We start from the raw sequence: 25,643 nt of genomic DNA on the forward strand, positions 1-25,643 counted from the left end.
TAATAGGAAATAGCTGTGCCAGTATGAGATATGAGCATTGCCTTGTTGCTGATATATTACCCAATAGATAAGCATCCTCCTGCTTTGTAAGAAAGAAAAAAATAGAACGAAAACAGAAAAGAAAGAGATGGCAATCTGGTCTTGTATTAAGGGCAGGGTAATTTGTAACCCACAGCAGCTATGGTTTTTTGTTTTTTAGTGATGACTGCTCTCTTTCAGAATAAGTAGACTTGGCAGTTTGAGGGCATTACCTGAAGATAGGAATGTACCAGGATTTTTTCCCAAGGCATTCCTTTATCCTTTTTTCAGGACTTTGAGCAACAAGCCATCACATTTGTTAGCTGTTGGCTACAGTGAGGGTTAGGATCTGGAACCAAACTGACCACTGGTATGATCCTCTATAAACATGTAATTCAGATTGCCTTCTGCTGATCACTGCACATAATGGCCACTTGCCTTTCAACCTGTGCAGCTCAGAACAAGTTTAAATGGTGTGATTTAATCTTTCAGGCTGGTGAACGAAAATGAAGTCAAGCAGTGGAGGGACCAGGCAGAGAAGTTTCGGAAAGGTGAGTACATCCCTGTGCTTGGGGAGGCAAAAGAGGAGACAAGGCTGATCTCAATTCAGTTACAGAGCAGCAAGCTTCAGAGATAGGCACAGCTTTTCCTTCTATAGGCAAACCCTGCATTGTTCCCTCCAGTACATTTTGTCTCATGGTGATCAGTTTGTGTGTTTCATAGGTCTTCCCTCAGTCCTCACTTTAAGTAGATTTTTACAGTCTAATGAAACTTGGGCATTGCTGCCTTGATCACTGAAGATCATTTTCAAAGCGGTCAGACCCTGGTTTCTTTTTCCTACTCTCGCTATACATCCCCAGCGGAAATGACAGATTTGTCAGCTGTATTTCAGTATAAACTACATCTCTTTGAGGACTGTTCATAAGCTTTATTTCATCAGCCCTGCTTCGCCTCTTCCCTCTAGATCATGCTGAGTTGATGAGCAGGCTAGAGAAGAAGGAGCGGGAGTGTGAGACAAAGACCCAGGAGAAAGATGAAATGATGAAGACACTGAACAAAATGAAGGACAAGCTGCAGAAGGAATCCTTGGAGCTGCGCCAGACCCGGGACCAGATGAATGACCTGGTGGCTCAACTTAATGAGTTCTCGGTATGAGACTGGGTTGCTTCTCATCCTTCTTTAAAGCCTGCTAACTATGAACAAATGAATGATGAACAAAAGTACATTATGAGTGAAACACTTTTTATGGTCAGTACAGAGAGGGTCTGTCTAGCCCACTACAAAGATGACTACTTAGAAGCTGCTCAGCTTTTAGCTGAGACTGAAATCCCTGAGCTGGTAGTATAGAATGGATAATGCATAGGCTGCTCCCATCCTTCTCAGCCACCTTCCTTGCAGAAGTAGCTGAGGCACACCTCCAGCTGAGGTCCTCCTCCAGCTATGATTTTTACTGCTGAGCAGGGTGGTCCTGGTTGTTACTTTAGCAGAATAGAGAGAAATCTCCCAGATATGAACGTAAATTTAGTGAAGAAACAAAATTCCTGTCATGCTTCACAAATATCTTTACTGCCTTGGAGCTCTACAGAAGGGGCACTTGCAGCTACTCCTTCCTGCATGGTGCTCCTTCTGTCCCAACAGTGTACCTGAGCCTCAATGCACTGGGACATAGCCCTGAAAAGTTAGATACTGCAGAAAGCAGATTACTCCTCTCCTCTCCTCTCCTCTCCTCTCCTCTCCTCTCCTCTCCTCTCCTCTCCTCTCCTCTCCTCTCCTCTCCTCTCCTCTCCTCTCCTCTCCTCTCCTCTCCTCTCCTCTCCTCTCCTCTCCTCTCCTCTCCTCTCCTCTCCTCTCCTCTCCTCTCCTCTCCTCTCCTCTCTCCCTCTCCCATTTTGCATTAGTAGGGCCTAATGACAGGTATTCAGTATTTAAAACTCTAAGGTTTAAAACCCAGGAGTTCAAAAGTTCATAAGATTGAACTTTTTTCTTTTTTCACACATAAGGAGAAAATAATACATTCTGGCTTCTTTTACTAGCTTTCTGTTTTCCTGAGCCATTTATGATTCCTTTTTTTCAAGCTCTTCTCCACAGCTTTAAGGGCTTGAAACTTTCTCTTAAATGAAAGCTGAGATTCCTCGCTTTATTGCATGGCTTTGAGTGCAGGAGGCTTTAAAGAAAACATCAAATATTTTGAGACTTGTAATAAAATCACATCAGCTGGCAACATTGAGTTATTGAGCCTTTTAAACTGTTTGCTTTCTTTTTCTGTGTGTTTTTTATTTTCCAGCAAGGGGGCAGCATTGCCTTCCCACCCCCACCCCCACCCCCTCCTGGTGGCCCATTAGCCCTGTCCTCTTCTCACATGCCTGAGAATTTGCCACCACTGCCACCACCTCTGCCTTTCTCCAGCTGTCCCCCTCCTCCTGCTCCACCACCTCCTCCAGGAGGACCTCCTCCCCCACCAGGAGCTCCACCTTTCTTCAGCATGGGGATGCCACCCGCTTCAACAACTACTTTTGGTGGCAGTGGCATCAGCCTGAAGAAGAAATCTATTCCACAACCTTCACACCCACTGAAATCCTTCAACTGGGCTAAACTGAGCGAGGTAAGAAGTTTCAGTACTCTCAGCAATTAATTTACTTCCTAAGTATAACTTGGTGTTGATTAGTGCCATGAAGTGCAAATTGACAGATGTGAATGATATTGTGGCTTTCTGTGTGCTGAGGTCAGTAGGAGTCAGTAACTGTCTTGAGGAGGTCTCCCCAGTTCTCTAGCACTGCAGCATATCTTCTGTGATGACCAAGTTGCTGCTTAGATTGAGCTGCAGCACATCTGGGCATCTGTCAGTTAGGCAAAGCTGTAGTGGGACTGAATACGTAAACCAGAGATGGATGTTTTCAGGACTAGTGTGACAGAGCTGCCCTCACTTGCATAGTGGGGAAAACGATGGCCAAACCAGTACCAAAACCAACCTCCTTTACCCTGTCAGGAGCAGTCACAAAGGAGAGAAAAAGGTCCTGATTCTCCTCACCATTTCTTCTCTGTCTCTTGATGACAAAACTCCCAAGTTGGCAATAAAACCAGAGGACTTGGATTCTTCCTGTTGCACTCATTTTCTGCTACCTTTATTGCCTCTCCTTCCCCTCCACTTCTCTTCTTCCTTCTCTCTTTTTCTTCCCCCTGCCCTGCCCTTCTCTTAAGATCTTAATTTTTTTTTTTAAACTGTTTTAGAAAGAAAAAAAGTGTCTGTGTTGAGTTTGGATGGCTGCCTAGAAACCCAGGTTCTCTTTTAGACTGAAACTCACCCAGGGCCCAACTCTGGCATTTGGAATGAGTGTCCAGGGACCTCTGGAATGCCACAAGAATTCTCTCTCCCCCTCTCTCCTTTTCTTTAAAATAAAGCGAAGTGAAATATTTGCTGCACTGTCTGTGCTTGTCTGTCAAGGCCACGTGGGGGATGTGGGAGAGAATGTAAGGATGAGGATTTATTTTCCTTTGCAGAACATGGGACTCAGTTCATTGAAGAAAATAAATAATAACTAATATGTGTATATATATGAATGTATATGAAAAAGAGAGAGTCACAGGTGTTTCTGTTTAGTGTACAGTAACTGTAGGCTTATCCTGCCCTCTGGTTAGAAGTGAAGGCAGCTGTGCTAATAAAATTGAAGACCTGGGTGGTGAGTTGGGCAAAAGATGCTATTTTGAGGAAGGCAAAATAGTTGGGAAAAGGTGGGTAAGAGAGTGGGGGCTTTGTTTTGAGGGACTTGCCAGTGTTAGTGTTTTGACCTGGTAAGGTCTCTGCAAAACTACAGACATGAGTAGCTTGCCTTGTTATTTGGGTTGCACTTTGTTTTGGAATTATTTAGTTCCACTGATTGCTGCAGGAAGCGATGTACTTTGGCCATCTTATCCTAGATTCCCTGTTTCAATGCCAGGCACTTTCTTTCTGTTCACATGGGGATGAATCCACTGAATGCAAAGTCACGGGTAGGTCGCATGGCCTCATCTTGCCGTTTCTTACCACTGCAGCACATCTGTGGTGTTCACCTGAGCTGTCAAAGTAACCAATTTGAATGAATCCTCACAGCAAGCACACTGGCTGAGAACAGCATATCTCAAGTTTTTGAGCATGGGAAACTGAGGCCTGGAAATGTATATAGTAGTACTGCAATTCATGGTATCATTCATCTTCCACTTCACATGAATACACATTTTCCTCACAAGAACATTTTGAGGAAAAATACATCTGACACTGTGTATATGTTTTTAGTTTTTATAAGCCTGATCTAGTTAGGAAAGAGCACAGAGGTATGTCTGCACCATGCAACACAGCAAGTTAAGGTGACACAGGATTGGAAACAGAACTGTGCACAATCTTAAGGCTGCATCCAGGTCAAGTATGTTATTCAGCTCTTAGGTATCCTTGCATACTGTTTAGACTGTCCTTCTGAAAGCAGTTAGCACAGCCTCTCCCTCCTTAAGTATGATGACAGCACTGAAGCAATACCCATGAAAGAGATCCCCTTTCTATCCATTTGACCTGCCTCAAGGGAGTGAGAGAAAGCCAACAGAGGCTGAGAGGAGTATGGACGGGGCTGGCAGAGAGGAGTTTGTCTGCTATATGCACACTTAGTAGCAGAATCAAGGCTGTTCTCCTGGGCAATTCATATCACATCATTTTTACCAATGCTGATATCATCTTTGGAAGAAAAAGGCTGAGCTGTTGAGTATTAAGAGAATGACCAAATATATTCAGCTGACAATAACAGATCGTCTGTGATTCCCATGGGCACCATGAAAAAAATGTTTGACTAGAAAGTATTTGTACTTCTAACAAAAAAAAATCCAACAACCCTCTAATTTCCTTTGAGAATTAAAAGATTTTGTACCAGCTTTGATGTGAGCTGATGGCCAGTGGCAAAGCCATTTAGATGCGTGGATGGTCTGAGTTCTGATGAAGCCCTTCCACACCACAGCTCCATTCATACAGTGCTGTAGTATTGTCTGAATTCCATTCATACAGCAGTACAGTAGTGCTGTTGCTAAGGATCTGAATTTTTTAAGGAAAATATATTGCAATGTAACCCCTGTAATATCCTGGAAATATTCATTTCTTTGTTTCTGGACAACAAGTAGAGTATGCTCTCTTATTCTAAATTTTACACAACACTCAAGATCAATCAGGGACCAGACATTTATGCTTAATCCAAATAACAGACTGGTTTCAAGCATGCTGGAATCATAGAATCATAGAACGATAGGGTTGGAAGGGACCTTTAGAGATCATCTAGTCCAACCCCACCTGCAGAAGCAGGGTCACCTAGATCAGGTCGCATAGGAACATGTCCAGGCAGGTCTTGAAGACCTCCAAGGAAAGAGACTCCACAACCCCTCTGGGCAGCCTGTGCCAGGGCTCCCTCACCCTCACGGTGAAATAGTTTTTTCTTATTTTTAAGAAATTTTTTGTGTTCCAGCTTCATCCCCTTACCCCTTGTCCTGTTGCTAGCTACTATAGAAAAAAGGGATGTCCCAACCTCCTGACACCCACCATTTAGATATTTGTAAATATCAATAAGATCTCCCCTCAGTCTCAATTAGCTCTTTAAAAAATATAAACATATTGATTTGAAGTTATCAGAGTAAATCAAGTTGATCTTCAACTGTGCTGCAAGTTGTCTTGTGTCTGGAGAAGCAGCTTTCCATTATGAATTTGGCTGTTAAGGACTCTTACCTTGATCTGAAGGGCTTGCTTTAGCCAGCCCTAAAAAGACATGGGTTAAATTATCTCAGAAGAAAGATATTTATTCTACATACCACATAGGATTTAAAAATAACCAACAAAACACTACTAAAATCAATCACATAAACAGAAGACATTCATCTTGACAAAATATCTGTAATGTTATTGAAGATTCTAATTTCTGGAGCTTTCTTCCTAAAAGCAGCCTGACAATCATGACAAACAATGCTGCCAGAGATTCAAAATTAATGTAAATATTTCTGCAAAATCTCAGTGTGAAGCTACTCATAATACTAGTGTTGCCTAGTCCTTCACTGAGATAAAACAGCTGTCTCAATTAACAAACATGCTAGAAACAGAATTTTTGCTCAAAGTAGATTTTTCTTATGCTGAGGAGACGATCTGGTATCAAGAGAGAAATTTGAAAAATGCACTCTGTTCATATCCTTTTTTCAGATTCATAATGGAATTATGAATTAAAATTTTAAGTTGCTTCACTGTTTTTATGGTTAACATTTTACAACTGTTAAAGTACTAAAGAGTAGAATTGTCTGTTCCACTATTCACAGGCCACTCAAAGTTTCTATGGTTTCTCTAGACAAAGTATTGTCAGTTTTCACTCATGCTATGAGGTTATTGAGGCATGATGGACTTTGGTGGCATGCAGAGTTATCATTATTTATATTTCAGGGTAAATAAAATCATGCTAGATGTAGCAGAGGAAAGCTTGGTATGATTTGTAGCTCCATGAAACACTGTCATTCTCTAATCTTGGTAAATCTCTCAGCAAATTTGTCTTTATTACAAAAGTAGAATGACTTAACTGCAGCAGCTACAGTGAGTAAATTGTTGAATACAACACACCGGAAACTCAGCTTGATGAAGCAAATGGATTGTCAATACTTACTCTGGTAACAGAATGTTTCCTTACCTAGTATGTGCTACCATTATGCTAGAGGACAATGGGAAATGTAGTTCATAAGATTTTCCTTCTCAAAGAGGGACAAGACTTTGCAGAGCAGAGGAATCAGAGATCTTCGAAGACCTGAGAGAAAACCATGTTACAGATGAAGTAACCTCTCTTGTATTTCTTTTCTTTTTTTTCTTTTTTATTTAAGGAGAAGGAAAAGAAAAAAGGAATAAAGAATTTCTTTTTGAATTGTTATTTAGGGACTATAAACATATTTTATAGTGCTGAGGGAATCATTTATCATAGCAACCAGATTATGCAAGTCTATTTCTTTTAAACCGCTCAGTCTGTCTGGCTGATGACAAGGAACTATCAGCCAGTTAATCCATAACTGAGTAGCAAGAACTCAGCGTAGGAAATTATCTGGCAGCAACATGAAAGTTTTCAAGGGCAGAACTTAGGGCAGGAATAGAAAGGGCAGCCTCATTGCAAGTGTTTTGTGTTATGAAGGTTGTTTATACCTCTGTCTGCCTCATTTTTTCTTTGAAAGGATTAGCACATTTGTTTTTCAAGTAGTAAAATTAGGTTGTTTGAGTCAAAGTTCTGTTTGAGCACACTAATGCAATGGATGCTGCTGCTTTGGAATTCATCTTTCTGCTACAAGTAGCATACAAACTGTTCCGTACAGGCCCAGATTCATCCTGTCTCTTAAAATGAATATGAGTTGAAATGACAACAGTTTTCACTTCCTTGGTCTGTTTTTCTGGGAAAGTATGGATGAAAACTACTCTGTGCAACCCCTTTGTGAGTCTCATAACTGCCTGTTCTGGCACCTCTGCAATTCATTCAAACTAGCCCATTCTGTACAATGTTTTCACTATTCTTGCCATTTGTGGGGAAACTTCACTTCCGTTAGAGTTTTGCAGCTGGACAGGTAGATAGGCAGGCTGTGATGAATAACTGTCTCTTGAGTCAAATTCAGTCTTCTGGGAAACACAGAATAAAGGCTTTTGGCATCCTCAGGGCTCGATCTCAAGGATGACTCTTAAGGACTGCTGCTGAAGTCATGTCCACTGGCTCCTGACAAGAAATATTATTCCATTTCAGTATTTGATGGGACAATCTGAAACTGTGAGGAACTCGGAGAACTGCTTTGCTGTTCAAATACATCCCTCAGGATTTATAATTCAAGATTTATAAAGCCAGCCTGGAAATTGAACAAGAATGAGCACTCTGCCTGGATACTTTTGGCTAAAACTGGCAGTAGAGTCCAGGGTTAGGATAAAATTAAAATTAACTTTGTCTCCTATTCCTTTGGCTGAGATGAGCCTCACAGTCTTGTTGGTCATGTTACAGTCACAGGGTCAAAAAGCTTTTCCTACTATGAAAAAGAGCCACAGTGATTGCAAGGAGCGATACAATGATATTGGTAAGACTGTTCAGGGATGAGTGCTGCTTCCATCTCCTATATGTCCTCACTGTAAATATCACTGCAGGCACCCTTCCTTGCCCTCAGGCACTCACAGGCTTTCTCTGCAGGGAGGATGTTGGGGAGAGTGTTGGTTTTCCTTTGCAGTGTCTGCCCTGCCAGGAATTTCCTCCAGAACACTTCACACTTTTCTTTCCCCCTCATTTCATCTTCCAGTCAGGTTTTTTCCTTGCTCCCTGAGCTTTGTGGTTTAGCACATTTCCCTCATCATTCCTTTGATGACCATGAATGGGAAGTAGAACCTGTTCCTAATTAGCTCTGATAATGAAGTGTTAACGTACTTTGCTGTGTAGGTACAAGTCAGGTACTTCAGAGCCCAAGCCTATGTGAGAGTTTCATTGCTATTGCTTGCTTTTCCTGGCTTTCTCTGCATCAGTGTTCTGCTGGCTCTTCATCTCCTGGGGTTTGTTTAGGTCTTTTTACAGTTTCTTCTGTCCATTTCCTTTTTCTTTTAATCAACACCTTCTTTATTTTTACAGTTAATAAAGTATAATAAACGTACACTCCATTAACTAAATGAACTGAAAGACAACATTATCAGATGTGAATAGCAAGTTTTCCTTTCTGGAATGGGTAATTGCTCAAAGCTCGTCCAACACAACATGCATCTTAATAGTCTACAGGAGAAGATAGTTCAACCTTTGTGTCCTGTTTGCCAGCAAGGACATCTGCCCTGAGAATGTCAGCAGGAGGACCCCAAGACCTTCTCCTAGTTCAGGATGACTGCTGATTAGCTAATTCATATACTACAAGAGCTTATTTTGTCTAGTGTTGGTGAACAGCAAAGCTGGAGGAGAAGCCTGGGCCTGTCTCCTTCCATGCCAGACAGCTAGGATTCCATGGCATTTAGGACACTGCATTATATTGTCTGTGAATATTTCCAGTTAGTGTGGATGATGTACTTTCAGAGATCTGGGTAGAACTTGTGTCTGAATCGACAAAGAGCTCATGTAGACAGGAGAGATCATGTAGTAGGAAACAATTGTACTTCAAAGACTCAGAGCCTTAAAAGTAAAAAAAAAACTTCTTAAACTAATTTCACAGGCAGGCAGAATGAAAAACCACACACTCTTTGGGTTTTACCACAGAACCTGGCAAAATTTGCAGAAGAAGGTGTCATCAGTGGCCCTCCTAAGCCTTTTACCTCATGATGGTAACACTTTTTCGGCGTGACCACAATCACTGTGTTAGACAGATGGCCACTCCTGAAAGGAAATGTATTGTGGGATCATGGGTATTGCTTGAGATGTGGTCTGCTAGTCTTGGAATGTGCCCTTTCATCAGAAGCTTGCTGTGATGAAAAATACAAAGTACTCAATACGTTTTAAAAACAACAACAAAAACCCCCACATCCACTATTTTTTCTCCTTTGACTCTTGAAACCAGATTTGCCTTCTAAAATTACAGTAGTAGGACATGGGAATGTGGCCAATGAGCACAAGAGAACGATCTCTACAAATGGGATTGGATCTTCTTAGCTAAAAAGCTTTTGCTATCTCATTAAAATATGACTTTTTCTTTCAGGAGAGGATCCATGGCACAATCTGGAATGAGATTGATGATTTAAAGGCATTCAAGGTGCTGGATCTTGAAGATTTTGAAAAGATGTTCTCCGCGTACCAGAGACACCAGGTAGGGGTGAACTCTTCCACACTCTGTGTTCCTTGAATTCCTGGAAGAGGAAAGAACGAGCGACAGAGATCTGGGCCTTTGTCTACCTGCACTCATGCTGCATTATTTGCTGCTCTGTCACCATTCAAAAAAAAATCACAAGACCAAAAGAAGTATAGGGGAGGATATATATTATAACCTTCTGTTATTGACATACTTCATACTAATGGACAGCTCTCAGAGACATCAGCTCCCAACAGGTAGTGCTCCATTTGGTCTCAGCAGCCAATGGCTTCCAAAGCTCCTGAGCTTTACACTCATGCTTGATATCCATCTTTTTTGCTCCCATTCATCCAGAGAAAAAGTCTGTAGTTGCCTGAGTACTGAGCAAGGTGACCGAATCAACTATCTTCTGCTTTGCTTATTTTTTCTTAAACAGCCAAGTGACCCAACTGGCTAGATGACAGAACCTGTCTGAATTACAGATTATAACACAAACAGCATACTTTACAAGGAGCCATTTATTAAAATGTCTTTTTTTTCCCCCTCCTCTTTTTCTTGGAAAGCAAGTCACTTTCAATCTATCTATCTCCACTGAAAGAGATGTAGTAGGAGAGTGATTGTGTTTGCACACACTGAACTCACCCAGCTTTCCTTTGCTTTTGGAATTTGTTTGGAGAAGTTCGATGTTTTGTACTCTACAAAACTGGGTCATTGCTCTGAAGTTTTAGGAAAAAACACAGACATGATTGCCATAACCAGCCTTTGTGATTAAGCCTTATAGTGATGATGACTACTTCATTAACTTATTCAGTACCTTAAAGTTAACAAACTCCTCTTTGGACTTTCCGTCTCTTCCCTTCTGTCTTGTATTTTTCTATCTAATCCAATAAATATAATTAATAACTCTTCTTACTTACTAGCTCACAGCCACGTAGATGAGCATCCCAACTTGAACAACATCACGAGATTTCATTTCTCATTCTGCTCTTGCAAATAAGTGTTGTTTCAGTGAGTCACTCTCTCCTTCTATGAATCCCATTTCCTGAAACAAGAATCTAGTTCATAGAGGAGAAAAAGGGCACAGGAAACTTCAGTTCTGTTACAAGATTGGATTTAGACCCTATGCCAACAGCTCAGCTGCGGTGGTGAGCTCCCAGTTGTCTTGCAAGTAGCCAGGCTGTCATCTGTGCACATGAGTAGCCATTGCAGCAAGGTGCCATTCCAATGTTTCCACTGAAAACATTGCAGTTTCCATGCTAGAAATGATTTTGCAAAGCCTTTCTTCCTTTGGGACCCTAAAATGCAAAGCCAAAGCTCTCCTGATCTGCCATCTCTGAGTTAGAATTGTAATATTTATGGCTATGTTACCAGTCACTGAAAAGTAGCCTGTCCTAGTCAACCGTAACCAACCTGACCCTTACCCTGCCCATTGTAATGGAGCCATCGTCTCAGAGTGACCTCCATGGTCTCAGGACAGTTCTCCTCCATCCTCACTAAACACACTTTATGACAGTGGCTCCAGACAGTAGAGTAACACTTATGTAAGCTACTTGTATTCTTGTGTAGTTAAATGTATGGCTGCCCTTCCAATTTGCATTGAGAGGTTTGGTTTGGTTTTTTTCCCCTCTTAAAATATCTCATTGTTGCTACTTTATGTGGTACTTTCTTTTTCATCCATGCTCACTCCAGTGTGAGCTGGATTCCAATCAACAAGTCCTCATCATTTTTTTTTTTTTTTTAAAGGCCAGGCGACCAAAATTATTTTTGAATCAAAAGCTTATGAGAACTTTTCCAGTTGATTCACACTTAGTCTTTTCTCCCTTTTTATTTCTGGAAATACTCCACTCTGTCCAAGTATGTGTTTACCCTGGGTTTGTGACTTTTAAACTTCATCCAAATGTCTGTAAAGAAAAATGTCAAGGCAAAGCTCTCCTCTTTTGCATCTTAAATGTTGAATGAGTACAGATAAAGACATTTATTTCTTTGCCATTATTAACATGATCTTCATAGTTTTTTCCAGTTTCATTTACATTAAACAGCTTTTCTTTCTTCATTTTTTTTTTTTTTTAATGACAAAGGGTCTCTTCTCCTCTCTCAGGCCCAGTGTTTCATTTTGGGTGGCTATGGCATTATTTTCATTTTTGGAAAGCAGAATTGTCCAGTGTACAGAACACTGGACCAAGAATTCTTACACTTGTCTTTTGACCTTGCTCCAATCTTACTTTGTAAAATTGACCTTTTGGTTCAGTATATCTGATATTTTCCTGGAGTATGGAATAAGATATGAAATAGTTGGTGTCTGTCACCCAGTAGTTGATGTAAGGTTTCTTTGGTGGTTAGAGTGCTTTCGAAATACTTGGCTATAAGTTGTTAAACAGTATAACATGCTGTTGAAACAAGTTGTTCCTAATAATGCCAAACTCTACCTGTGCATCTGGAGAGGAGAACTGACCCTCAAGTTTTAACCTTGTCAGTTCTTCAAGTCTCCAGACTAGATTTGTAAAGGTATTTAAGCATTATATTAAAGTCTCAAGACTTTGGAGATTTATGCTTCAGAGACTGAATGTATTTTTTTCAGAAAAGACCTAGGACTCTTAGTTCCCCAACATCCACTGATCTAAAATACACAAAGAAATGCTGAAATACCTTTGAACCATCTGGGCCAGTATGACTTGCTAAGCATTTTTTTTCTTAGAAAAAAGTACATGTCTATATTCAGCTACCGTGTTAAACTTGATACCTTTCTCTGTGACTAATTTTTGGCATGTTTCCTTCTTCGTTATTTGCGGCTGCTGTCTGCATAGGACCTGCTAACTAACCCCTCTTCCTGTAAGCAGGTGAGTATCATTGTCTCTCCTGATCCTCTTGCAGTGAGCGGGAAGGTGAAGTTCCGCACCATGCTGTTATGGGGTCACGACTCATCTTGTACTACTCTTTCATATGCACTTGCACCTCTGCTTTCTGGGTGGGGAAGGTGATACAAAAAATTACTTTAGTTGTATTAGCTCTGTGATAGGAAGTAGTTCCTATTTCTGCTACTTAGCTGGAACCTTACTGTGGTTTCTGCTGGTGTCCATAGTCCCCTTTGTGATGATCCTGAAGAAAAAGACCAGGGACAAAGCAGAATGAGAATGTGAACTCTTCTTTACCCAAAGTAATAGTCTGTCTTGTGGAGAACAAAAAGGGATCTCAGAAAGCCTTCACTACTATTGTTCCCATCAGTAGTCCATCTGCTTTGGACAGTACTGAAGTCTTGAGATGTATTCACTAGCCACAGACTTTCTGATACTGAAAATCTTTCTGTAGAACTGGATAGCACTTTGATTGGGCAGAACGATTTGTGCCAGCTGAGGAGTAGAAGGAAAGCCTACTGCATTTCAGTCTTCTGAAATCCTCAGAAAGTTCAGCAAAACACTGAAATGCTGTTTACATGAAGCAGAGATGCCAGACTGCCCATATGCCTTCAAACTGGCTACCTCTCAATTTATTCATCATCTTAAGCAAAATTCTTGGCAAAGCTTTTGAGAAGAGCAGGGCTGTCTAGATGTCATCACTAGTGTGTCTGGTGAAGGAAGTCCTCACCATGAGTGCCCAGGGAACTGTATTTGGAAAGTCTAGTCAGGGCCTCTGCCACTGGGTGAGGCTAATACATGTCTCAGGGCCATTTATTGGCTTTCATCATAGCAGTGCACACCATGAAATAAGTTGGTGTGGTAGAAACTGTTCCCTAAAGTAGTGAAAATTACTACAACCTAAGTTATTGCTGTGGTACCAGACCAAAAGTTCTGCAGGTAACCAAAATAAAACTCTGTTTGAAACAGGGCATCAGAATAATGTAGTATGTCTAGTCTTTCCAGCATTGAAATTTTAGTTGATTTTTCAATTTGCAATTATAATCCCAAATTTGAAATACTCTTTAAAGCATGTGACATAATGTTATCCCAGATAGAAAGTTGGGAAAGAATGATCGAATAAAACTCCAACTATTCTTGCTTTGTGTGCTTGGCCTGTCTCACAGAAGCTAGTCACTACTGCCTCCTTGCTTCTCTTTTCCTGTGTCTAAGAAAATGCAGATACTCCACATGCAATCTGTTTTCCTTCAGCTAAACTTGCAATCTGGCTTCAGTAAAACCTAAGGCTTCATCTGCTTTTGCTTACACACAACTCCAAGTATCTATAAATATCCCCCTCCTCAATATGAGCTGAAGAGAAATTATTTTTAGAGGAGACTAGCCCATTCCTTATGACCAAAGAGTGGGCCATGTCTGGAGCGTTTAAGTTATTCCTCTGTGTCGAACTTTGTGGGCTGTGGACCGGGAAATAGCATGAAAACTATTATACCAATCCCTGATAGATGGCTTTAGGGGAAGCCCTCTAAACCTCTCCAGCCCACATACATAGCCAAATCCTGAAACAATTTGGTTTTTTCCTTGGGAGTAGTGCTGCTTAACAGTAACCAGGTGTCCTTGTCTGCAAACATTAGCTAGTGAGGAACAGTGGAACTTTTAAACTAAGACACAGACCAGCAAGTAACTTTTTTACTTTCAACAATTACCCGTCTCCCTGTTCTCATCTTTGTTCTCATAAACCAAGGGAACTCAGGAAAACTTTGACATCTCTACATGCCATATTATACTGGGGTCGCCTTGCTTTTTGGCAGTTAGTTATTCTGTCAGAAACAAGAAACTTACCCAAGGCCAATTGTTTTCTCTTTTGGAAAAATTATTTGATATATCAAGTAATGTTGCAGTTCTTTTCCTGCCAAGCTAGGCTCTTTGGGCATATCCAGCAGAACTTTTCTTTGCATATCTTCAGCTGGTACCTGCTTATAAACACTACTTAGTATTATTGGTGTTATGTCCCTACAACACATTTGGATGTGGTTGTGTAAATCCTTCATATATCCAGAAACCAAAACAAGCTTATCATACAAATATCTGAAAAGACAACTAGCAGTAAAGAATCATAGAATCATTTTGGTTGGAAAAGTTCTTTAACATCATCCAGCCACTCACCTCATACTGCCAAGCCCATCACTAAACCACATGTCCCTCAGTAACTCATATACGTCTTAAATATCTGCAGGGATGGTGACTCCACCACAACCCTGGGCAGCCTGTTTCAGGGCCTACCACCTCTCCCAGTGAAAAGTTCTTCCTAATGTCCAATTTAAACCTCCCATGGTACAACCTGAGCCCATTTCCTCTTGCCCTATCATTTATTACTTGAGAGAAGAGAAAGAACCCCGTTTCACTACAACCTCCTTTCAGGTCATCAGGTCTCAGTCTCTTCTTCTCCAGGCTAAACATCCCCAGCTCCCTCAGCCACTCCTCATATGACTTGTTGTCCAGACCCTACACTAGCTTCATTGCCTGTCTCTGGACATGCTCCAGCACCTCAATGTCCTTCTTGTAGTGAGGGAACAAAACAGTACATCACAGTACTTGAGATGCGGCCTCACTAAAGCCCAGTACACGGGGAATGATGTGAAACTATGATTTACATGTAACTCTTAAATACCTGAGTGTCAAAGTGTCTTCGAGTGGATTATTCATGTTGATATAAGTAAGCCTTAAGCTTCAGAACCTGGAATCCTGTGAGTTCCGGGACACACCACTGTATGCTTGCCATGATCTTACATCTTTCTCTGAGTATCTGCTGTTGACCACTCTCAGGGGCAGGATATTGGGTACATGGACCTTTTAATCTGACTCAGCATGCTTTCTGTTACATCCTAAGAAAGAAGTCATATTGCTAATTTGATAGATGCATTCACAGAGAGACTATACTGGTAAATCCTAAAATCTCAAGGTGTTACAATGTGGGTATCATGGAAAGGCATTTTTGAAGAGGTTCCAGCAATTGTTAGCTGGGAAAATAAAAACTATCATGTTTCCAATTCCCTAATCTCTGTTAGTAACTAGGGAGCTATTATCCACAATTAAGACCTTTTATCATTACCTCTACTACCCTTTAAGGAATGGTGTTAAAAGACACTCAAAGTAAGAACAGAAAGACAATCTATGGAAGTGAAAGAAATCCCATAACTCTGCTGCATAGGCCAGACAAGGAGACAGAGACCTCTGTGTGATCAGACTAGGTTTGCAAATAGTTTCTCTGTGTGCTGTGCCAAACATTTTGGATGGGGATTTTCCAGGTTTTTTCCAGGTGATCAGTTTGGCAATGGGAATATACAGAAAACTCTGAAAATGGGTGGTTTCTGTATGGTAAAACGTATTAATTAATTTTTAAAAGAGAGCTAGTTCAGATGTAGTTGTCAGCCATTTAGTAAGAAAGATAAATGCTATCTTGCCCTATTGTTTGCATCTCATATGTTATGGATTGGACTGCTCCTTAAGAGCAGCCTTAAGAGACTTTTTCTGATTATGCTGCAGCCTTTCAAGAATGCCATGTAACCCTTTTTGGGAGTCATCTGCTGAAGGATGTACTGGGACATCAGTGGGCTTTACCATAATGTGACTGATTTTCTTGTCATGCCAGTTTTGCACATTAGCACAATGACATAACTATTGATAGAGTGAATCCAATCAGAGTCAGGTCCAGTATTTGGAATCAAAGATAATCTTGTAGGTAGAATGACTTCTGTTTATCTAGTAATACAGGACGTAACAACATGTTTTCTACCCTTCGTGTGTCCTTTTCTCACCATGTGGGTGGATTTTCCCAGGCTGGGATGGGTGTTGTTCATTACACTCAGCTAAGTCTATCAGATAGTCTTGGGCAAGAAACATAATACTGATTGTTTTCCCTCCCTTTTGAATTATATGCAGAAAGAGATGGGTTCAACGGAAGACCTTTACCTCTCCACACGAAAGGTGAAAGAGCTCTCTGTGATTGATGGCCGGAGGGCCCAGAATTGTGTCATTCTCCTTTCCAAGTAAGTCTGCTAAGCTTTAGCTCACAGAGTATGCCATGGTCAATGTAGAGGCAAACCAGGATGGAATTAAACAAATGAATGTGTTTCTTTTCCCAACTAGACCTTCTCTCACCTGCAGAGCTTTAGAGAAACCTCTCTTGCAGTGTTATAAAAGCACACATCTCTCTGAAGCATTAGCTCACTTAATAAACAGCTGCACATGTACATTTTGTGCATTAAACAGATAGACACCAGGATGCATCTGAAGACTTATTACCAGAAAACTATCATAGGTACATAAAAGCACCTCCTTGACAGTATTTGATCTGTGTATGTCATTGGTATCTGTGCTGCATGGTTCTTTCTAAATGTGGCTCTGAGCATCTCTCTGGAATAAGGCAAAAAGCAGAGTGGTGTTCATCTTTGTCTTTTCTTACTCTAGGCAAGAGTAAATGTAAGAAAATACATTCAAGAATTAGTCTTGAAATGGTCGTGTATTTGTAAATTAGGTTTTGGAGGCCACGAGTGGCTTTTGCACGTTTGTGCAGTGACTAATGCCTTCAAAAGCTGTGATATCAGGATCCTCTAAATGCTATCAATGTCTCTCTACAAATAGGAGTACTGGGCTGGGTATGTGTCACTAAGCATCAGATTTGTGCAGACATTGATCTACCTGAGAGAGTTGTCTTTCCTACCATAGGTGGGATGACAGGGCTGGAGAGTAAACCTAGGAAAGCTGTGGCAATACTGAGCAATCAAACTGTTTCATGGATCAGTAGAAAATGTGGACTCATCGTATGTGATTGCTTGTCTGCCCTAGCAAGGTAACAGTTAAAAGCAAAGTTGTAGCCAGACCACCAAGACTGGAGTGAGTTCTTTCCATTGGTTAGTGAAACCTACGGAGGCTCTCATTATGCTACTTATGTGACATTAGCCTGCCTGTCAGCAGGACCCCCACCATCCAAACCAGCAATGAGGGAAGGCTTACGTTTCTCTCTCTCTAGCAGTTGCCAACGCATGTCTTTGCTGGTATTGGCAGCTGACTGCAGGCTGGGGCAGAGGTATGAGGAGGCATAGAGGCAAAAGGATTTTCATGCTGTTTGACAGACGTACTAAATTTTGTCTGGGTTTCAGGTTAACTCATGTAAGCAGGTGGAACACTTCCTAGAAGTGGTAACATTTGTGCAGGTGGATGGGCTGAAGAGGTTACAGGGAGGTGGTCCATGACTCGGTATGACACTAGGTTTTATTTGTAAAAATCTTCTCTCTCCAAAACAAAAGCAGAATGGATGGCAGCAGCACACATTTTTTACCACCTCGTCTGCTGTGCAAGTCTGTCTCATTCTCACCTGAGAGGAATCCACTCTAAATGGTGAGAGAGAAGAGACAGTCTCTGTGGTTTGTCTTTTCTTCTTCCTCCAGCAAAGTGACATGGAAGCATGAACCTTGCACTTGAGGCTCCACAGTGTGTGTTTGCTCCGGATGTGCCACACAGCAAGTCCACCTCAAGCTGCTTGTCTGGACTCACATCAGAAGTGAAAAGCTGTGTTTAGTGACTGTCAACTTCCCCACTAGGAAATATCCTGGTCTTACTGTTAGCAGGCCTAACATGGATGATAGAAATTTGGAGACTGAGCTTGCTGTCCCTAAGGAGCTAGCCAATTTGTGTTGTGCCCTGTTAACTTTGCTGAGCTGTGCTATGGAAAACATCAGTCACCAGGGCTATCTTTGGCTTAGATCATTTAGTGTTTGTAAGAGAAAGTGTTACCCCCAGGATATCAGAAATATCTTACAGCTTGGCCCAGGTTTGCTACTCCTCCCCAAACTTCCTTTTTAAATGCAACTATAGAAAAGCAAAAATCTTTGGAAACTAAAATGGTACCTCTACATTTGTGCCTTTTTTGCTCTTTGTGCTTATATGGTACTATTATTAAAGAGCAATTAGGAGGATTGGCTGCAGACAATAATGGGAAAGGAGTTTAAGACTCCTCTGCAGTGTTTTTCATTCCCCTATTTCTTCCTCTTTTAGGTTAATCCCTGAAGGAGAGACAGTCCCAGCCAAATCGTATCTGGCTGCTGCCATGCCCTTGCTATTCCTGCAGCGCACCTTACACATGTGTGCATGTGAGTGTGCACACATGTGCAACGAGAGGGGGTTTAAAACTGGTGACAAACAAAGAGAGTTTGTGCAACCCTCAGCTGCAGCCCCAGCTTTCAGGTTGCCACAGTATCTGCCAACAGCTGTTTCCAATTGACTCTTACTGCGCATATATCCCTGTAGTTTATTCCCCCTTTGTTTACACTAAACTGTCGTGTCCTTTAAAGTAAAATAGCTGCATGGGTTGGGTTTTCTTTCCCTCCACTACTCAAATGTTTTTGTTTTACTAACACTGTGTTAGAAGGGGTCAGGCAGAGCTCATATTTCATATGGTCCAATAAGCCAAAACCTAGCTAGAGTGAGAAAGAGATGTCTCTTACTTTCTTTTGCAGAGAGGCTGGAGCATGGTAGACTGGAAAGAGATGAAAATGGGATTTGCTAGTTGTTTTTTGCTGACAGATTTGCAAGCTTTCCTCCCCATTCTTATATCCATTTTCATTAAAAAAGCTTGGTTTCAACTACTCAATAGCAACATCTTTCTGTCTCCTGCGGTGGAAAGATATAATTGTTCTTGATTAATGGAGTCTGATGGATCCAAAGCGAAGCTCTGACTCATATGCCAACTGTAAAGGTTTGAATAGGCACACAGTCAGTTTATTTGGCAGTATTTCTTGGAGGCTGTAATTCAACCAGGACATGGGACCATCTGTCTGTGGTGAGCCCAGGTGCCCACCATCTTCAAATCTGGCTTTCTTAATGGTGTTTCTAACATACAGTTATTTCTGTCACCATGGAAGTCTGCTATCCCTCATGAATTTCCTGATGCCCTCAGCTTCCATCAGGCTGCTGATTTACTGTCAGACTTGTGTGGTCTGAAAGAGCCATCCCAAATCCTTGTGTTTCCCTGCTTTTGCCTACCAGTAGGAAATTTCACTGACCTCTCTAAGCAGTATGGCTTCCCCCTGCCTCCATTACTTGAACAATGGGTAGTGTTTTCACTGCTCTAGTGTCTTTCATGTTTAAGACATGTATCATTTACTGTCCTGCTCTGTGAAGTGCTCTGGAGAGGTCCAGTTCTATGAGATGTTGCTCAGAAGGATGAACATATAATTATGGAACTTTTCTGTTCAAGTTATTTTTGCATCAATTTCAGCAAAATCACTATGTCACTTTTCTTCTGAGATGTATTTTTTATTCCCAAGGCCCAAATAGTCAGCAGTAACCCTCTCAATAGACTGAAAACAGTAGGAGTGCTAGCAAAATGTCATAAAACCAGTAGTAGCAGAAAACAGAACCTGACTACACAAAAATAGTTTTGCAGATACTAGCAGGCAGCTTTACCAAATGCTTTCACGACTGTCACTTGCGCAGCATTACCAACCAGAATGCTAAAGAGATCAAGTATTTCTCTGACATGGCTGTACCTTTTTAGTGCTTCTAAACTCTTTTGTTTCAGACATTAAGGACAAGCTATTCAACCAACGTCAGCCTCTGTATACTGCCTCTGCTGTGTCCTCAATCCCCATGTGCCTTTCTGCCAGGTGACAATACAGGGTTCACCCTTATTTCAAGGTATATTCCAAGCCATATAACATTTTGGAGCATGTTTCAAATCTTGGTCCCGAAACAGCTCATTGGATTCAGCAGTTCAGTTCCTCAGTGTGCTGTCTTAAAAACCACTAGGCAATAAACAATACTTCCAGGGCTTCTGGAAAGATTTTCTGGTTTTAAGGTCCCCAATACACGTGTCTTTATCTGCTATTCTGAGTATGATAAACCCCAATGTTGAACTGAATACGTCAGTCGGTGCCATCCTGTCACAACTAGGAACCAGTAGGTAGGGTTGTGATGAAAGATGAACCACGATTTCATGATATGCCACTGCAATTTGGGGAAGACAATCATCCCCAGATCCCTCTTGGTAGGAAATGGAGAGTATTTGGATGCAAAATAGCTTGGTCACTTATGAGCTTTTTTTAAAGGAAGAAAAAAAAAGAAAAACCTTTTTCCTTATGCACATGGCAAAATATTTTCACAGTGAAGAATGAAAAGGCACTGGTGGATTTTTTTTCCCCCAACATAGTGATATGATAGTGTAAGATGTATTTGGTGATATTTCCCAACTCTTGCTCCCAGAAGGTTAAGGCCATTGTCTTCTTCACTGATGAGTTGGCAACTGAGATAAGACGATGTGAAAAGAGGGGCTGCATCTCTCTGTCTTCTGAGTGAACGTGCAGTTAGACCAGCCTGACTCCTCAATATTTCTTCTAAGAGCAGGGCAACATCTCCTGTTCCTGCTCTTATGAGGCAGCGAAAATGAGTGTTCCCAAAATTTAGCTATTTAATAACTTGCAGCTTGGCAATTGTACAGAGTCTTAAGAGAGCTTAGAAGAGTTAGAGAAGACGTTTGTCCCAATCACAAAGTTTGGGAGCAAATTGACTAGTAGCCAGTGTGAGATGAGTTGTGAAGGAGGTGGAGAATTCTGCAGTCGGTAAAGGTTAAGATTTGGGTGAGCTATACCAACTGGCCTTAGGATGCACTTAGGTATCAGTCAGTGCCTCTCACTGTCACAACTACAGTTGTTGGCGTCTTTTGGAAGCACTGTGATTTGGTTCAATTTGAAATAAAAAATGACCTTGATACATGGCAATCAGTTCCCTTCTCCAAGGTAAAAGGAAGAGTGGGATTGTGATCCTTGTGATATGGGAGCTTAATGTAGCTGCAACAAAAGTCCATTTTCTCTAGTAGCAGGCAAGCATGCTTCTTTCTCAAATGCTAAGCAAGATCCATGGAACAACAAGTAACAAGTATTCTGCTTTGATCCATGGGGAGGAATGAAAGGAGGACATTGCTGTGAGTTAAATCAATGGGTGTATTTAAGGAGGAAAAATGGGCAAGCTTTGCATGTCTGTAAGGGAAGTTGATGTAAAACTGTAGCATGTCTCCCAGGCATGTTCAGAGTCAGGCTGCTAGATTTCTCCAAGAGGACGAAACAATAAACCACTTGATGTCTGCAAGTGAAGCTGGTGTTAAATCAGCTGAGGTGTCCTGGGGAGATTAGTGATGAATTACTCTGCAGAGTCAATAGAGATTATTTATGAAGCCGGAGGGGATAGAGGGAGGAAGGCTAAGTACCATATCAGAAGTTATTTGGTACTTGTTGAGTTTTAACATTGCTTAAAGATGACTCAAGCAATTGGACTTCCATATGCTGCCACCAGATGTATGGGTGAGGGAAGAAGGAGGGAATATTCTCAGTATTCTTTTCCTTCCTGATCTGAGTATTGTCAGGCTGTTGTTGAACAAAAGTAGTCAATATCTGTGCAATGAATTAACGTGCTGTAGCTGAGGAAATGGGCACTGTGGTTTTTTCTGGTCACATTTACTTCCTTAAGTTGTAATGCCAAGATCTGTGATTTGGCGAAGTGTAAAGCAGAGAGAATGCAGCATGAATCATATGCTTTTCCAAATTGAGTTGTCTCCAGCAGCTGGAGGAAGAGTGTCTGGATCTGCAAAGCTTGTAAGAAAGTCACTGCAGACTTTCCAATAGATACTAAAACATAGTTTCTGTAGTGTAAATTTTGGGGCCATAATTTTACTTTAATTTGCTGTCTGTCCCATATGAGTCTTAGGCTCTGAGGGATGCCTCTATTCATTTCTGAATGGAAAGATTTTACACATCTGCTTTAGGTTCCTCTTTAATCAGTTCACCTGTTTCTGTTTAAAAGCAGCACATCTGTTTCACATTACCACTGGCCATCTTTAAGATCTACTGCATGGCTGCATATGAGTTTTGAAAAAATACAAGAACAATCACTTGATTAACAATTCTTTGGCCAGTTATTCAGCCAGTTTTTAAGTGGGAAGATCCATGTTTTGCGCTGTTGATGCATACAGCTCATGAAATGCATCCTCCCCCAGAAGAGGAACAAGCCCTCTTTGGAAGTGTAAGATTGTTTTGCTGTAAATCCTTCTGTACTTGTAATTGGATTGGTAATAATCTAGGATGCACACCTGCAGACACCATGACCCCATTACTGGTCTTGTAAGTGACTAAGTTAAACTGCTTCTTGGCAGAGACCTGGCAAGCTTTCTGTTTCTCTCTACTGTTGGCTAAACTGTCCAAGCCAGATGTTTTTCGGCTGATGGCAGGGCATAGAATCATCCAAGAAATCAAAGTGTTCATATAACTGTCCTTGGGGCTCTCTATTTTTGAACAGAAGATGTTTTCAGGTGTACCTAGTATTGACGAATGGCAGCAAACAGAGCTTGGACTGTGAAGTGCTTGGACTCCTGGATAGAACAGCAAGATCAGCAACAGTATGCACTATGTCCTGTTGACATACCTCAAACCTGTTTGTTCCGTCCAGTTTACTGCAATCCCAAACACACAGAGAGGTGATTGCACTGTGTAATAGGGTGGTTAGCATAGTAATTGCTGCAGCAGTTTGCATGGAAAACAATGAAACTCAGCTTCATTCTTTTTATCCTCATTGAAAGTAGCAACAAAACCTGCCCCTGCCTTGGTGTTCATGGGTTAGGACACTGGTGCCCTCTGACAGACTGTGTACTCTCTAAAGGAAAAATACAAAACACAACAAAATGTAGTACTTTAAAAACTGCAGGCACCCAATTGTCTGGGCATGTGTCTGCTAGGAGCCAGGCCCACACCCACCAATATGTTTCTGAGCCCTCATGTGGTCACTGGGTTTGATCAGTTCAGAGTAACATGACCGTAGACTTTGCAAGTCATTATTATTAAAGTAAAAATAAACTTTTCCGCTTTATGATTGAGACTGTAGAGCTTGATGCAGAATCCCATGTACTGAGGATTGTTGTTTTGATACAGAGTCAAACTTATGACCTAAAGTAAAAAGATTCCAGTCTTTTCATTGTAAAATTTCTAATTCTTGTGTCTCATCCCAGTGTGGCCCAATTATGTAGCTTTTCTGTAAATTCAGTAGCTTCATCTTATTTAGTTGATATCTCTGTACCATGCTTATCAAAAGCAAACACAATGACCAGTGACAGGAACAGAGTGAGAGCAATTAGTTCAGAAATATAATATTTAAAAACAGTTGAATGTTTACTGATTCATATTGGGCAATATTAAAATGTTTTAACTTTCTTTGATTTAGTAATATTTCCTGTCTGTTAAAATAAAGGTCTTTCTTTTGCTTTTACTGAGTTCCAAAACCATGATTCTGCCTAAACAGCAATAACAATATGAAATTTCAACATGGAATTTCTTAGCACTGAAGGCAAAAACATTCTGCCTCATGTATCAGTCTGCCTCTCATTTATATTTGCATTTTCTATTTCTGCTGTTTATTAATTATATTGATTGTAGAAAGTCCATGCAAACTTCTCAAATATTTCTTTTCCCATTGTTTCAGTCCCAAAATTGGGAATTTATTGTGGATAGTCTTTATTTCATGGTTCATTTGATCCTCCCTTACTCTTCAGAAATGAATGATGATAGTGTCATGAGTTGGGGATGTGGGGTAGAATTTGTCACATGCATTTCTTCATTGATATCTACACTGAGAACCACCAAGTTAATTGCATAACTATGAAACAGTCTCTCAATAATCACAAATTTTGGCTTATCCTGGTATGCTCTGGATTTCAAATGGAGACCTTGAGAGTGTTTTAATTCTATATTTTGTTGTAACTGATAAGCCCTGATTGGACATGGATGGACAGGAGTAGGTGGGAAGAAAAGTGACAATACCTCAAATAATATTAATAAGCCCATGTTTTCAAAGCTTGTTTCATATTGGAAAGTAAATATGAATGTGTAGATGCTTTCAATTCCTTCTTCAGCTGTGACTGCTGACAGAGTGAGATGTTTCTTCTTCTTATAAGAAACTCAGTTCTCCTGTCTGTAAGAAGACCCACATGGATAAATAGGGAACTGTTGGGCAAACTCAAACTAAAGCCTTGTTGGAGATGTGCCATGCAAGGGAGGTCAAAGAACACAAAAAGAGCTTCTTCAAATGCATTGTGGACAAAACTAACACTAGAGGCTATGTAGGCCCACTGTTGAGTGAGGCGGGTGCCCTGGTGACAGAGGATACAGAGAAGGCAGTTACTGTATGCCGCCTTTGCCTCTCTCTGTACTGCTGGAGACAGTCCTCAGAAGCCCCAGACTCCAGAGGAAGTCAGGTTAAAGGAGGAGTTTTGTTCAGTTGATGAGGACTGGGTTAAGGATCAGTTGAACAATCTGGATGTACATAACTCCATGGGCTCCAATGGGATGCACCCACAGGTGTTTAGGAAGCTGGTGGAAGTCACTGCTAAACCTCTCTCCTTTATCTTCAGTAAGTTGTGGAGAATAGGAGAAGTACCTGATAACTGGAGGAAAGCAAATGTCACTCCAGTCTTCAAAAAGGGTAAGGAGGAAGAGCCAGATAACTACAGACAGGTCAGCCTCAACTCCATCCCTGGAAAGGTGATGGAATGATTTATCCTGGGTGCTGTCTCCAGGCATTTAAAGGACAAGAGGGTCATTAGGAGCAGTCAACATGGTTTTACCAAAGGGAAGTCATGTTTAACCAGTCTGATAGCCTTTTATGAAGATGTAACCAGGTGAATAGATGGTGGTAGTACAGTGGATGTGGTTTATCTTGATTGCAGTAAAGCATTTGACACCATCTCCCACAGCATCCTCACAGCAAAACTGAGAAAGTAAGGGCTGGATGATCAGGTAGTGAGGTGAATTGTTAACTGATTGAAAGAAAGAAGGCAGAGAGTGGTGATCAATGGGGCAGGGTCTAGGTAGAAGCCTATATCTAGTGGAGTCCCTCAGGGGTTGGTGCTGGGACCAGTACTGTTCAATATATTCATTAATAAGCTTGATGAGGGAACAGAGTGCACTGTCAGCAAGTTTGCTG

The 25,643-nt window shown here is 41.1% G+C and overlaps 1 protein-coding gene across 2 annotated transcripts in view; it reads left to right on the top strand.

The window, feature by feature from the left end:
- The window catches only part of DAAM2 (dishevelled associated activator of morphogenesis 2), a 178,200-nt gene that overhangs the window by 123,505 nt on the left and 29,052 nt on the right, over positions 1–25,643 (top strand). For both annotated transcript variants that reach the window (XM_061991273.1, XM_061991274.1), the window contains 5 exons: positions 511–569; positions 983–1,167; positions 2,303–2,620; positions 9,682–9,789; positions 16,563–16,669. In XM_061991273.1, coding sequence (XP_061847257.1) covers positions 511–569; positions 983–1,167; positions 2,303–2,620; positions 9,682–9,789; positions 16,563–16,669 — 777 coding nt within the window. The remainder of the gene's footprint in view (positions 1–510; positions 570–982; positions 1,168–2,302; positions 2,621–9,681; positions 9,790–16,562; positions 16,670–25,643) is intronic.

The sequence above is a fragment of the Colius striatus genome, chromosome 2 (genome assembly GCF_028858725.1).
Source record: "Colius striatus isolate bColStr4 chromosome 2, bColStr4.1.hap1, whole genome shotgun sequence".
Classification (NCBI taxonomy): Eukaryota; Metazoa; Chordata; class Aves; order Coliiformes; family Coliidae; genus Colius; species Colius striatus.